At 44.2% G+C, this 15,963-nt stretch overlaps 1 protein-coding gene across 4 annotated transcripts in view; it reads left to right on the forward strand.

The window, feature by feature from the left end:
• Window positions 1-3,098: 3,098 nt before the first annotated feature.
• Plcxd2 (phosphatidylinositol-specific phospholipase C, X domain containing 2) overlaps window positions 3,099-15,963 on the forward strand; it is a 53,060-nt gene continuing 40,195 nt past the window's right edge. For 2 of the 4 annotated variants that reach the window (XM_087576687.1, XM_087576686.1), the window contains exon 1: window positions 3,099-3,368. Coding sequence is in view for 2 of the 4 variants with exons in the window: in XM_087576685.1 (XP_087432811.1) it covers window positions 3,668-3,830 (163 nt within the window). In the remaining 2 variants the exon portion in view is untranslated. 4 annotated transcript variants of the gene reach the window in all.

The following is a 15,963-nucleotide window of genomic DNA, read 5'->3' on the forward strand; positions in this document are numbered from 1 at the left end:
AGCATTTGAATTCGGGAGACAGAAGCATGCAGGTCTCTTAGTTCAAGAGTTCAGTCTACATGGCAAGTTCCAGGATAGCCAAGTTTAGGCAGTGAAGGAGTTGGAAAACAGAAATACTTTACTAGAACAAGGGGGCCATGTCCCTGGAAGCAATCGAAATCAGCAGCTATGTCCATGTGTCTCTGGCTTTTGTTAGAGTCAAGAATACAAGGGACTAATGGGACAATTAATGTTGATTAGCTAGAGGTAGGAAATTAGCAGTGAAAGTAAAACACCAGCATCACTGAGGTGAAATCTCTGGGAAGTGTTTTGTGAGAGCACAAAGCAACTATGTTTCAGAAATTGCCAAGACTATACCTTGTGCTGCAGCTGGACTTGATAATACATAAGAATCACACAGATAGTATTGGTTTTGAAGGCATGAAAGGGTCAGGGAGAGTAGTTGAGGCTTGGCACTGTGAGAGTCCAGCAAAGGCAATTGGTGAAGGTTGATGGACCAGGACTGAAGGGTCATGCAAACAAGTTGAGGCTTAGCACCATGAAGCCTTGGCTATTGGTGAAGCCTAGTTGCAGGGGAAGAGCCCAACATATTGGAGATGCCAGTACCATGGGATGATCACCTACAGCAGCAAAGGCAGGGGAGTGGATCAACCTGAGCTGAGAATGCTGCAGAGGGCAGAGCTGAAGAAGTGGCACCAGCCCTTTGGAGGAGCCCAGATCATGTGTGGATCTCAGACATTGAAACAGAAGCTATAACGTTGAAGTTGCCTTGGAGGCCCCAAGATGTTAGAGATGCCAGAGCTAAACAATATCTGCTGAGAAAAGCTACTGAGAGGAAGTGGAACCAGCCCAGGAGAAAGAAGTTTGTTACAGTCAACAAAGATGAAAAAGGTGCTGAAGCTCTGAAGACTGCTTTGATATCGACATGGGAGATGCAGAGTTTGGAGTTTGTGCAGTTGGTTTTTGTCTTGCTTTGGGGATTATAGTTAAATAATTGGATGAATCTCAGAAGACCTCAAGATGTTAGAGGTCCCAGAGCTGTGGGATGCACGTCAATACATGCTGAGGAAAGCTGTTAATAGGCAGAAGAAGTGGTCCAAAAGAAAGAATTGTGTTGCAGTCAACACAGATGAAAGGAGTTGGAGCTCTGGAGAAAGCTTTGGCATCAGATATGGAGATGATGACTTTGGAGTTTGCCCAGCTGGTTTGCAGTCTCGCTTTGGAAAAATATTTCCTCACTATAATGTTTTGGAATACTAATGTATATCCTGTGGTGTTGGAAGCATATGAGCTGCTTTTGGACTTTGATTTTATAAGAGATTACAGTTAAGTGATTGGATGAATGTTGGAAGAGACTTTGAACTTTGGACTTCTAGCATTGTTGAGACTGCTATAGATTATGGGGACATTTGGAGCTGAACTAAATGTATTTTCCATTATACTATGGCCAGCTGTGCCCCCCCCCCCCCATAGACACATGTGTTTGAACAAGCTTATGGGAGCCAGGGTATGAAATGTGGTGATTTGAATATGCTTGGTCCAGGGAGTGATACTATTAGGAGGTATGGTCTTGTTGAAGTAAGTATGAACTTGTTAGAGGAAGTGTGTCACTGTGGGGGTGGGTTTTGGCCATCTTCAGCTGTTTGCCTTTGTAACACCATGTAGAACTTTCAGCTCCTCTAGAGCCAGGCCTGCCTGGACACTGCCATGCTTCCTGCTATGAGGATAATGAACTGAATCTCAGAACCTATATGCCAGCCCCAATGAAACGTTGTCTTTTATGAGATACCTTGGTCTTGGTGTCTTTTTTACAGCAATGGAAACCCTAAGATAGGTAGCCTGGAGAACAGGGATAAAATGGAGGCCATCTGGTGATTAAATGACAGCTGGCCTAGTACTCTGTGCATGAGCCTCAGGTGTTCTACTTGTCTGAGTTCTGACCACTGTTTTCTTTTCCCCTCAGACCCTCCTGAGTCTCTAGGGTCCTTCTTGCCATAAAAGGCTACTTTAATTTAAAAATTTTAAAATAAATTTGCCTGTACTGTAATTTTTTTGTTTGTTTGTTTGTTTGTTTTTGTTTTTGTTTTTTTTGTTAGCAAAGTACTCATGTTGGGTCTTGGAGGTGGTTCAATGGCTAAAGGTGTTTGCTGTCAAACTTGAAGATCTGAGTCCTGGGATCTGCCTCACGGAAGGAGAGAAACGAGCAATCTGTCCTCTGAATTCCATACATGCGTGGTCTCGCAGATAAACGCATACAAGAAATATATACATCTAATAAATTTAACTAATTACATCAGATTATAAAACTGTACTATATTTGAATACTATTTGAAATGGGAACAGTTCAGAAAGCAGAGAAGTGGGTCTGTGTTCTACAGACCAAGTTAGGGAACCTCATTTCAAAATGAAGTTTGCAAAGGCTGCCGCCATGTGACCTGCCTCAGGCTTGTTTCATCCATTAAGAGGAAGTGTATCAGCAACCCTCTTTGCCTTGCGGTAATCCTTTAAAGAGCAGATGACACAAATAATTCAAAAGGTTTCAAACAACAGCAACACCAATGTAAAGCACCATTATCTCCCCCTCTGTGAAATGGGAATAATGGCCCTGACCAGCTTCAGCGGGCTGTGCAGGAGAACTGTCAGTTTGCAATGCTTCAAACACAGCTGGCTTTGACGCTGGTATCCAAATACGAGCCGCAGCACCTTTCTGTGGCCTCTCTAGCTCTCCTGTTTCTGCTGCTTCCGTGGTTTGCAGAAAATGTAGAGCTTTCTGGGTAATTTTCACCACAGTGAGTGTAAGGCGGAGGGATAGAGGAAAAATATTTGTGGTCGCATCAAAGATCTATGTGAGAAGATCAGTCTGAAGACAGCTGGCCATCGTGCACATTTCCCCATCGCGGAGCCGCAGGCCGCAGCGCTATCTGTCCACACGTTACCAGGTAGGAGTGGAGGGGGGAGGAGCTAAGAAGCAGGGGAGGCGTGGGAGCGAGATGTAGGGGCGGGCCCCCAGAGCGTCGTCCAATCAGAGCGAGCCCCGCCAGTGACCAATCACAGCTCGCCTAGACGCGCAAATCTGCCCGGCAGTGCGGGGCGGGGCCGTCAGAGTCCCGGGGCCGCCGGTTACTCTTCTGAGAGCCCTTCAGAAAAGCACAGGGCAGTGGGCAGAGAAGCCAGGGGGCGGGGGTGCAGGCAGGCCCAGCTTGTGTACCAGCCCGGGGACACCCACGGAAGCACCCATGAATAAGATATGGTGCAACCCGGGCGCGCACGTGTGTGCAGCCCGCTGGCACGTCTCTATGCCCGGTAGGCACCTGTCGTGTGAGTAGCTCCGGGTGTGGCTGTTCCTGGATGCTGTGGGTTTCAGTAAGGTTTGTATCTTCGGGCCTGCCTCCCCGGTCTCCAGAGAGGAACTAAGAAGTTTAACTGAGCAGGGACTGAGGAGATTAAAGGAGTGGATCTCAGAGGCAAGGCGGAGAGGGTGGGGATTGCGGGCACAGCGGGCACAGCGGGCGGGGAAGCACCCATTTGACCCATCTCGGAGCTAGAAAAGAATCCTGAAAAGACTGGCATGACCCATGTGCTCTGAAATGTTTAAAGAGCCCCGAGCGGTGATGACCACAGAGTGAGTGGCACTAGGCTGAGCCTGTCTAATTCGTGGACAACAGGGATGCTTGCATTTAGAAAGGCCAGGAGGAAACTCAGGATGGGCACCATCTGCTCTCCCAATCCCAGCGGGACAAAGACAGCCTCGGAGGTCTGCAATGCTGACTGGATGGCCTCGCTCCCCCCTCACCTCCACAACGTCCCCCTTTCCAATCTGGCAATCCCAGGTATTCGTCTATAACTACTTGTTCGCACTGTGTTTAATTCTGCTATTTTAGTGGTTGCTAATGGGTGGGTTGTTTTCTGTTGTGTTGAAAAAAATATTGCCAGTGATCTCTTTTATTTCTAAATTAAAAAAAATAAATAAATAAAAACTTAACAGGAAGGTAGCTGCTTTAAAGAGAACCAAGCGGACTGCATCGCTGGCAAAAGGGACAGTCGGAAGAATGGGATCACTGCACTGTTGTTTCGATTTTGTTTACACCATACAACCTCAATCTAAGAATGTTAACCGTCTTGATATTGCGGCCTGGGTATATGAAGGGCTCACTGACTTGAATCATTAAGGAAAGGAGGGAGAGAACAAGGATAATGGGTAGAAAGTCATTAACGATCTTAGCTCTACATCAAAATTAAAGCTGACAAAAATATTCCTTCCCTCATTTATCTGACCTTGTTTAAAAACAAAAATCGGATAAATGTTAGAAAAATAGGTTCAGATTCTGGGCTGGGTACAGAGAGACATAGTTTTGCTGTTGGAAAAGCCAGAAATAGAGGAAGCAATCTGTCCTCACAGGCAGTCATTAGGTGTGATGAAGTGACTGTGTATGAAGCTTTGTCTATATATACACAGGTGTCTGCCTGGCTGATCCAGAACTGTAGCCTTGAGGAGCGCCTGCCTCTCCTCCTGCTGCATTCCCCTGCCAAAGGCTTCAAAGGTTGACAGTGCTCCCAGGCGATTGTTAATCTTTCCACTGAAAGGGTTGCTAAAAACATAGTTATCTTGGGAAGGATGTTTAGACCACCCGGAGCTCAGGTTGGTGAGGTGGACGAAGTCCTATGATGCTGGTGCTTGAAGCACTCAGGGAGCAAGCGGTGGACCAGTTCTTTCTCTTGCTTGGAAATGTAGCAATTAAAGTTTAGACTATCAGATGAACTCACAAGCATTCCCTGGACCTACCTGCTTTTTTTTTCTTTTCTTCTTCTTCTTTTAATTCTTCTGCCTTAAAAGATGACCTCGAGTCACCTCCGTTTGTTTTCTGTGCCTGGGAAAGAGAGTAGGTTTTTTTTTTTTTTTTTTTGCTTTGCTCACCTCTTCTGGAGCTCTTCCAGGTTCACTGTCCTCATGGGCCCTAACTGCTGTTGAACAAGGGAAAGGTTGCAAAATCTTGTTACAGCCACAACTCCCTTCTGTTTGACTGGCCCTTAACAACAGTTCCCCGGGAAAGGCCAGATGGCTATGCTTTAGAACATGTCTTTGCCATGCTTAATTGATGCCTATGGAGTCATTGCCAAACGATGCATGGGACACTTCTAACATGAGTCATTTGCCTTCGGGCTCTTCGATGAAATTATTTTGCTGAGTGATATGGCAGGTAGTTCGTGTTTGCAAACAGAATGGCATCTCAGGCAGGTCCTAAATGACCCTCTCATTCATGGCATGTCCGGGTAGGCTGGGCTTCCTCCTTCCTTGTACTTTGGACAGTTCGAACTGTAACTCGACTGGGCTGTGAATTCTAACTTGCACTCTGTGAAGGATCCGGGTGTTTGTTTTTGACCTCCAGTATATGTCAGGTACAAGGGTTGCTAGGGGAAGCAAAATTCTTGAGATCCATTGGCATACTAGGAACTCAGTATTAGCTCTACGAGGCACTCGGGTTCATTGACCCAGCTTTGTCAAGCAAAATATTCCTAATGAGCAGAAAGAGAAAATGGTGGCCCCATCTCCCCAATACATGCTGTATTTACTATTACGAAATGTCTGTTTCCCAGGAAAGAGAGAGGTGTATGGAGCTATGTCAGGTCAGAACAGGAAACACACATTCAACTGCTATCCATTTACATGCTTCCATCCCCCATTGTTACTGCAATCAGCTTTTAATACTTCCCAGAGAAAGGCTTACAGTGAGGTTCAGCCTAGCCTTGATGAGAGATCACAATTTATGGGATGAGTTCAGAAAGTGGGGTCCATCCTCTGTCCCTTCCTCTGCATTATTGTGCACATGCGCTTGGACACACACACACACACACACACACACATACACACACACACACACACACACACACACACACACACACACACTTTATTGTTCTAGTTTCTTTGAGACACATCTCTGCTATCTATTCTAGCCCGACTTCAACCTCAAGAGCCTCCTGCTCATCCTTTCCAAATGGTAGCCATAGGCCGCCATGCCTGGTAGCAAAATATTCATTGCTAATTTCCACCCTGACGTACTCGCTGGCATACGTTACCTTCCCATGAACTCGATAGATAGTAATACCCTCATTTTTGAAATGGAAGTTAGGGGCTTGGGATATAGCTTTCTTGGTAGAGTACTTGGCTAGTACTTGGATGTGGTCCTCACTCTGATCCCATAAATGAGACATAGAAGCAAGAAGATTAGGAGTTCAAGGTCACCCTCTACTGCATAGTAAGCTCAAAATCTCTCCCCCCAAAAGAAATATGGAAATCATCACGCAGAAAATTTACATTGTTTTCTCAAGATTACATATACGCTGAGTGGCAGAGCTAGTGTTTAAACCCTTACGTAATGAAAACACTTGCTCACTGCCTCGCTGCCCTTGAGGGGCCTTAGGCAATACAGAGGAGTAGAGACAGTTCCTGGATGAGAACCAGGTTTCAGAGACCATATTCTGCAGCCTGCGAAAGAAGTTGTAAAAACTGGATGGGTTTTTGTTGTTGTTTTATTCGTGACAGGCTCTCCTGTAGTCTTTCCTGACCTGGGAGTCTATCACTCAAGTGCCCAGGATGGCAGGCCATTTCCAGCACACCTAGCCTGAACTCAGTGGTTTCATCTGGGCAACTATAGATCAGTGTGTACATTCGATAGCTACAGAGGGAATGCTGTCTCTAGATAGATGTATACATTTTATACATTTGAATGATATTAGGTACAAAGATACTAGATAACTAGATATATGATAGGTAAATAGATGATAGATAGATAGATAGATAGATAGATAGATAGATAGATAGATAGACAGATATAGATAGATAGAAGTAGAGATAGATTTGTTATGAATTTGTTATGAGCCTAGGAAGACTGAAATTCAGCATTAGTGCTTTGACACCGTGTGTTTGCGTGCTGAGCCAGCTCCAACAGGAGGGGGGTATGGCAGCAGTGACAAGGGGAAAGGTCAGAGAGAGGGTGAGGGAGGAATCTAGCAATCATAGATCTGGACGAAGCTAATTATGTCAGATGGGGGTGCACCTGCTGGATGTGCCTAGGCATTGATGGGAGACAACACGTGTGGATGTGTGCCCTCCACAGAGCCCTGATTACTTTACTTCCGTAACTGTTACCACCACCTGTTAAGCTCCACTGTCACTCGAAACACATTGAAATGTCTTGGAGGAGAATCTCAGAGCTATTCTCATTCCCAACTATATCTAGGCATTTGATCTCTAAAAGGTAAAACATCCTGACCTCATGTATACCACTTTTTAAAGTTAAAGTATTGATAATATTGACATTTTTCTGAGAGAGAAGAGGTTTTCTTTGTGTGTGTGTGTGTGTGTGTGTGTGTGTGTGTGTGTGTGTGTGTGTGGTCTACACTGTTTTTCTTCATTTTCTTTCTTTCTCTCTCTTTTTTTAAACAGGCTCTTACTCTGTAGCCCAGGCTGGCCAGGAATTCACCAAAATCCTTCATACTCTGCCACCCAAGTAGTGGTCTGAGACTTCAGTGTAAACCATACTACTTGGCTGTGTAATACTGCTTTTGGGTGAATTCTTTTTCTATGTATATGCTATGCCTCTGCCATTTTCTTCCTTTCTTTTTTGTTTCTTTTTTTGTAATTTTTCTCCTTTATTAAAGGTAAGATATTTGGCTTATAAGGGAAAGCCTTCTTGAGTTTAAGGATGTGATGTCACACTGTTGTTTCTGCCAGTGTGGTGTGGAAGCAGCAGTATTTCTACTTGTGATTAAGATTCTGAGTATGTTTGGGCATACTCATGGCTGGGCATGGTATGCCATGTTTATAGTCCTAGCACCTGGAATGTTGAAACAGGAGGATGGTGTGAGTTCTAAGCAAGTCTGGGCTATACATAAGTAAGTTTGAGGCCAGCCTAGGCTACACAGCGGGACTCATCTCAAAAAGTGAACAGATTAAAAATATGCTGAGTTTAAAGAAATCCATAACCTTTCTCAGATTAAAAATCATTTGGCTAATTTAGAGTGTAAAGAAACCTGTTCTTTATTAAAATACAGAAGTATTGGGAATGATGGCTGAGTCCTTTTAGGTCCAAAGGACATGGGTTATTTTGTTTGTTTCATTTTTTAATGTTCCTTTAAAACAAGACATGAATTTTGCTTCCAACAAGGATACAGTTCTGTAAAATAAAGTAAAATCCTCTTCTGTCTTCTAATTTTCACCTCACTGTCTCCTGAGTGCATTTTAAGAAAACTCCAGACTCGGGTCTATAGGAAATCAATCCCCACAGTTAAAGTAGCTTATAACCTGTCAATGTGTAGCCACCTCTGCAAACCTCCCCACCATATACAGTTAAGAGGAATCTGTGACAAACATCAAAACGGATATAGATAATGTGTCACAGAGGTGCACAGAATAGGAAAAGCAATTCCGGCTTTTTATTCTCAACTTTGTTGAGAAAATGGCACTCGACCTAGTTTAGAGTGGAGGTGGTGCATCTCCAGCCTCCAAGGGCAGCTCTTGAGAGGCTGAGGCGCCAAGGAGATCTCTATGGGTGTGAGGTATGGAGTGAATTCTAAGTAAGTCTGGGCTACATGAGACCCTAGAAGGGAGGGGAAGGGAAGAAGGGAGGAAAGGGAGAATTCTAAGTAAGTGTGGGCTGTATGAGACAGTATAAGGGAGGGGAGGGAGGGAGGAGGAAGAGAGGAGGGAGAGAGAGACAGAGACAGAGACAGAGAGATACGGTAGGTTGGGAGGGAGCCTTTCCAAAAGCAGAGTCCATTTGAGCTCAGTGATGAGGGATGTGGATGGACAGCCCTTCATCCTACCCTGTTACGACCCCCCTCAGTCCTTCCCTTGTGGCATTTCTCAACATACTGCTTTCAGTCACTTAGTTGCTGAACGTATCTGCATATCTCTCATGACCCAGATACTACTGAGTAGGTGGTAGCAGCTCAGACACGGGCCACTGTTACGTGAACAACACAGAAGGCAACAGAGCAGGAATGTTCATGCCCTAAAGTCATCATTGTCCGTTAGCTTACATTATTTATCTTTACTTTCAGTGTTCTGACACAGGGACTCACACTGTCGCCCATGCTGGCCTTGAAGTTACCAAATAGCCACGTCTAGTTTCCGTTCGAAGTTATCCTCCTGCCTCAGTCTCCTGAGCCCAGGACATTCTCAAAGCTAAACTGAATAAACTGCTTAGTTCCCCTAAGGTTAAAAAGCCATAGGAAGCCACGTGACAGCTTTCAACCCATTCCTTGTTGCTATACACTGTACTACTGAAGTACTAAACACACAGCTCATCGCAAGCACCTTAGGAAATGAGAAGTCTAGGCCTAAGAGATGGGCGGGAGAGTTAGAAAAGAAACAGGCTTTTGATCTAGCATCCTTCCTGCCCTCTCTCTTCCCTAGCTGCTTGGAGCATCTCATCTTTCCTGTTGCTGTCTATCCCTGCCCTGGTTTCTTCTTCCAAGTTTCACCTTTCTCCTACTGACCTGGCCTGCCCCTGCCTTACTCACCTTCTTCAGGGCCATCCTGTCTTGGGTGACTGGCACTTCTTCAGTTCCCAAGTGATTCTGTCTTCTCAGGCTGTGGCCATTTACTCCCTTCTCTTCCTGCCTACCCTTCTGGCACCCTGTGCTTTTCTATGAAGTTGAACTCATAACCACTTGGTGATTTCTGTAACTCTCTCCCTGGTGGGTATTCACTTTCTCCTCACCTGGGTGACATGGAGACAAAATCACTAGGGGTGAGAGGGATGAGAATTGCTCAGACTGGAGAGGGAGACCAAGTGTGCTGCATCTAAAAGAGATCAGGGGTCATTTCAAAGGTGGACATAGTAGAGTATATAACAGTGTTGGGTTAGATCATAGTTCCGAGGACCTGCAACCAAGCCATTCTTCTGGTGGACTTGAGGCTGTAGAAAAGCAAGAGCAAAGCAACCAAATAGTGCTAACTCCATAATCATTAAAACTTGGCACAAGATACCAAGCGATCTCTCAAGCAGGGATGCTTTGTTTTTGTTTGTTTGTTTGTTTGTTTGTTTGTTTGTTTGTTTCTGCAGTGCTGGGGAATGAACCCAGGTCTATTCCTAGCCATTTTTTCATGTTTTATTTTGAGAATGAGTCTTTTTAGATGGCTGTCTTGCTGCTCGACCCCTTGAATAGCTAGTGACAGGAACCTATGCTGCCAGCCCAGCTTTGTTTCACTCTGGATGGTCCTGGCGAAGAACAGAGAGCCACACCACTGGCATTCCCACAGACACTTTCCTCTCCTTACGTCCTGCACTCCTCACCACCACACCAAAAGAGCAAGACTCAGGAGTCATCTGTTTCTGTTAGAAGTGAGATCAAGGACTAGCTGCAGGGATGAAGGCCTATGATCTCAGTGTTAGAGAGGCTGAGACAAAAAAGATTTCAAGTTCAAGGCTAGCCTGGGCTATGTAGCAAAACACTGACTCAAAACACCAAAGGCTGAAAGGATGTAACTCTGTTAGAGCACTTGCTTACCATGCACAAAGCCTTCAGTTCCATTTCCAATAGGGCCACAAGATATAAATAAATAATAACTAAATAAATAAATAAATTCAGGATCGTGAATTAGTTAAGAGTGTAACCACTCTGTCACACTGCCTGGATTTCTTCCTCCCAAGTATTAAAGCCCCGGGCTTCAGGTAAGAACTAATTCTTACAGTATACTTTCCAATATAAAATAAGCTCTATAAAATTATTATTATTATTATTATTATTATTATTATTGTTGTTGTTGTTGTTTATTGTTGCATGTCTTTTTTAAACTAAACACATAATCCAAAGCTTGAGCCTAGATGGAACTAGAAGCTTGAGATTCAATCTATACCTCTGGTAATTTATAGTCTAGTTAAGGAGCCCAGTATCCAATTAAGCCCTGAGAGTCGCTCTGATCAGATTACCATAACTTGACGAGGCACACCCCTAGGAGGGTTAGAGTTAGAGACACTATAGGAGCCTCTGGTTCCCTAGGTGTGAGCACCAAGGAAGTGTAAATTGCAATAAGGCACCTGATCAAGAGAGCTGGAAAAAAACCTCCTTTAGTTCTTGACTATGTCTTGTCCACCTACCACAAATTCATCTGCTAGATCTTGTCAACTGCAGACTTCCAAAACTTCCGGGAAAGACTCAGCTCTCTACAACATGACAGGCAATGTGTTACTGGTGCTTCTGTTCTCATTTCCCTATAGATCACTCACCTAGACAAAGCATTGTGCTTCTTGTTCTAGAATGAAGCATTATGAATGCTTTTCTGTAAACTTGTGTCTGTATATGTGTATAATACACACACACGCACACACACATATGTGTGTATATATGACAACATCATATTTGCAAACAGATGCTTCAAACTCCACACATTAACACATATGCAACCCCACACACACACTTACTATGCTCTTGACCTCCCCCTCAGAGAGTCCAAATTCTAATGTCTCTTACTGTTCACCCTTCATAAACATCCTGCACCCTTTCCCACTGACCATTTGAGGGTTCTTTCCTGAATGCTTTTCCAGACATCCTTCTGAAACCAGAGATTTGGGTTCTAACACATGGTCTGACCTGATGTACTGTAGGTATGACAGATCACCTACCTTCTTTCCTTTCTCTCTCTCTCTCTCTCTCTCTCTCTCTCTCTCTCTCTCTCTCTCTCTTTCACACACACACACACACACACACACACACACACACACACACACACACACACACCCCTAGCACAGTGATTCTCTGTGGGTCTGGACTCCTTGGGTTTGTATGTCAGATATTTATATTATGATACTTAACAATAGCAAAAGTACAGTTACGAAGTAGCACCGACATAATTTTGTGGTTGGAGTGTCAGCACCACATGAGGAACTATATTAAAGGGTGGCAGAATTAGGAAGATTGAGAGCCACTGCCCTGGGAGCTTCTGAGCACAGGCAACACTAAAGATAATGTGAGTGAAGCTTCCGGTAGTGTTGCCTTTAGGAAAGCTCTCAAACCACTCTACAGATTCTGACTAGCCCCAATTACAGTTTCAAACCAGGCCTCCAGAGCAGAGATTATTTATAGGCATTACAATAAGTGGGTGTGTTTGTGTGAAAAGAATTTGAACATGCATCAGGGAACAAATTTAGGTGGTGGGAAGCCATCACTCGATCTGCGCGTTTACGCATATGGCTGAGGAGGAGGCCTTCCATGCCCCACTTGTGACGTCTGAAGTTGCAAGCTTTTAGATTATATTGCTGAACAGCCCTGAGAAGCAAATCGAGGAGGAGGAATACATCTCCAAGTGATTCTGAGAGAAAAGGTTTTGAGTTAAAGAGGCCAGCAGGACTCTCTAAGCCTGACACCTAAGTCATGCCAACTCTCAGATGGCGTCCCTCCTCTGTGCATACATTGTCTACCAGGAACTGAAAAATTTCTACAAGAGTAACCGTTTGCTATTTCTTGGGTTGTCTAGTGTGTGTGTGTGTGTGTGTGTGTGTGTGTGTGTGTGTGTGTGTGTGTACACTCTGTATTCTATAAGTATTTTTTTTTCTGAACAGATCCAACAATATTAACTTTTAAAAAAGAGTCAAATGTGGTCCACGGCACTTGGAAATCTAAGGCAGGTGAATTGCTGCAAATTGTTAGGTAGCCTGGGCTACATAGTGAGTTCCAAGGATGAAAAAGAGAGAGAAGAAGCCATTTGTACCTCATAAGTGTTTCAGAGAACAGCTATAGTCAGCAGTAATGGACAAACTCAAATATTCAAGACTCTGTCAGACCAAGATGAATATTTTATGAACATGTATTATTTGAAGTCTTATGTTCTAAAAACAGTATTCTTAAAGAGCAACTGAAAACCAAGGGGAGGGGGGGAAATACCCAACAGAAACATGTGAAACTGAAAAAAAGTGTTTCAATGAATGTTGAGCTTAGATTAAGAGCAAGGAGTCCATGTAGAGCCTCCTGGGAATCGGTGAGCATGCTTATTAATTTGGCTTTAGTTGTTGGTGTTTAATCCCTTTTGCCTCTTCTCATTTTCATCGCCTAGGTAGAAAAAAATAAACCCTTGTAAAGGAAGATCAGGATTCAAAAGATGCATATTTTTTGTGCCACGTGCTATATCAGATCAGGTGAAACATTCTTCTCCCTACTCTTCATGAAATGGTTATCTTACAAAAAAAAACCAAAATTCAAAAATGATGGAGAAGGGTTCACAGCATCTGTGATACCCAGGAAACCTGCTCCCAGTTCTGATTTAGAAGGAAAGCAAGACAAGAAATTGTCCCTGGCAACGGACCAGAAGTCAGAAACCATTACACGCTGCTGAGAGTTCTTCTAGGAACTCTACTCACTTAAAGCCAGGATTCTTGGCTTGGCTGCAGAACCTCAGGCCCAGTCAGGATGAATTAGGGTTGTGGTGTGTTTTTCTGTTTGCCTTTATTTTACTTTCTTATTTGGGGTGGTCATTGAGAAAGTCTATGAAATGGATACATAGCTGACGCTAGTCTTGAATCCTGATTTTCCTGCTTCTGTATTCTGAGTGCTGTTCATAAAGAAATGAGCCAGCGCTGTGCCAGCATGCCCACCTGGAGGTTATAGATTTTTATACATAGACTAATAGAGGAATACGTAGGAAAGGAGTGACTGTGTTCTTGATTGCGGGCATCTCAAGAAAGAGTGGCACTTGAATGTCTTCGCTAGAGATATCCACGTGATTTGGAGGCTCCTGAAGGGTCTAGCTCAAAATTGCTAAGGAAGTTAAATGGAATCATAACACCGTTCCTGTGCTGGACTGGCTAAGATTACAACGGACAAGGTAAAACCATAGGTCAAAAGGGTTTCATAAAGCAATTAAGATGTGTTCTGGTTAGAAAGAAAGTTTAGTTTATAAATCTTGTTGGTGAAAACGATCGGAAATTAAATGGTTACATCTGGGTAAGGAGAAAGGCCTCATGTGAAAGTCATATAGGCTCAGCCTTAAGTATCGTTCAGGGCCATTTTAACATTCCCATTTGTAACAATCTCTGTATAAAAGGAGCATGGTGTAGGCAACTTTTACAGCAAATATTAATTATGCTGTGACTATTAACTCTCAGCTACTAGGAAACTTCAGACAGACTCTGGGCTTGGAAGGCTCCTTTCTCTTCTGTATTGCCCACCCTACCCCTCCCCAATCTTTTTTTCTTATTACCCTACTTCAAGGTGACCTCTGAGTGGAATCATAGCAAACGAGAAGAAGGTGTTAGAGAGGGAGAGGAGAGTCATGTGCAAGAGGAAGGAACTGAGGTATAGAAGAGTGTGGTGACCTTGAAGAAACCCAGACAATCTGGTGTGATCAGAATAGAGTTCATTTGAATAAAGCGGTGGAGCTAAGGCTGGAAAAGCAGGCAGGAGCAGGATCCTAAAGAGCCTCATATGTCATGCCAAAATGGAGTGTTGTGCCTAAGTCAGCACCGGAAGCTTTGTTCAGGAGTGGGTGGAGGGCAGCCACTAGCTGCCTCAGAGCAAAATGAATTAAAACCTGTCAGCTTTCACAGTTAGCTTGGGGGTGGGGGCAACTTTGGCATTGTTTCCTTTACCATGCTGAACCCATGTGCCCATTACCTTCTGTACGGCAGGTTCTCTCCCAAACAGTAGTCATTCAAAGACTGCCAATAAAGACATGGCCCCTGCCTTCAAAGAGCTAGTTGGAGAAATGCACATTTAATGAACCCGTTACAACATAATAACCTGTGTAAGATAATAGGGGAAGTTCGGGCTGGATCTGGAAGACCATATGGCAGGGGCATCCTAACAAGATCTGGGAGCATAGAGAGGCCCATTAACACATTGAAATGATTCATTATAGATGTGTCACGTTTGACAGAAGGGAAAGGAGAGGAGCCAAGGTCATAAAGCTCTTAGAGGTCCAAAAACCTGTGTCAGGGGCTTAGCTTCCCCTTAAGAAGAGTATGAAGAGTATAAAGGGGGTGGAGCTTAGTTGTGGGAGCTCTGGTTAAGCACACACAGTGTTCTAGCATAACTGTACAATAGGGCATCGTGGTGGTACAAAGCTCTAAAATCCCAGCCCATGAGAAAAGGTCATCCTCGTCTCTAGAGTGAGAACGGGACCGGCTAAGGCCACATCAGACTCTGTCTCAAAACTAACGAACGACCTAGTGGCGTGAAGAGTGTAAAGGGTTTTAAGCAGGTAAATGAAAATGTCAGTCTTGTGATTTGAAAAGGTCCCTTGGTCTAAGAACAAAATGTATGGGGACAGGTAAGAGCTGAAACCAAGGAACATGTCACTCAGGCCATCCAAGTAGGAAGCCACCTGACCCGGAAGCAGTAAGTAACAGTGTGGACCACAGAAAGCGGGCAGATGCTGGAGGCGTCTGGGAGGAAGTGTCAACTGGACTTAGTGACTAACCAGGAGAAGCAGGTGGGAAAGTGACTCTGGTAGGGAGGAGGAGGAGACATTCCCAGAATACCTGTACTGGTAAAGCAGGCAGACCGAGTGAGCAGCTCTGTTTAGTCTGGGCCTGCTGGGCTTCAGATATGTGGGGAACATCTCCGAATTGGGAGGTGGCACAGTGGAGATGATGTCAGAGCTAAATCTTACTGCACAGTTGGCCTATCTCCCTATACCCACCCATGCTATTATATCCAGTATCACATGGTTCAAGTTTTAAGCTGGCACTCTGGTTGTTTTATTTTTAAAAACAAAACAAAACAAAACAAAACCAGATTCCTGTGCATCCCAGGCTGACCTCTAGCTCTTGAGATCCTGTACCATCAAGCTTAGTTTATGCAGTGCAAGGGAGCAAACCCAGAACTCCAGGAATGTTCCACAAATGTCATCACTGAGCCACACTCTCAGGGCCCTTTAACGGGGTCCTTTAATGTATATATAACTTTGTCTAGATTTCATCTAAGATTTCTTACAACATCAAGGCTCGCAGAGATGGTCCTTTAATG

The sequence above is a fragment of the Rattus norvegicus genome, chromosome 11 (genome assembly GCF_021556685.1).
Source record: "Rattus norvegicus strain SHRSP/BbbUtx chromosome 11, alternate assembly SHRSP_T2T, whole genome shotgun sequence".
NCBI lineage: Eukaryota > Metazoa > Chordata > Mammalia > Rodentia > Muridae > Rattus > Rattus norvegicus.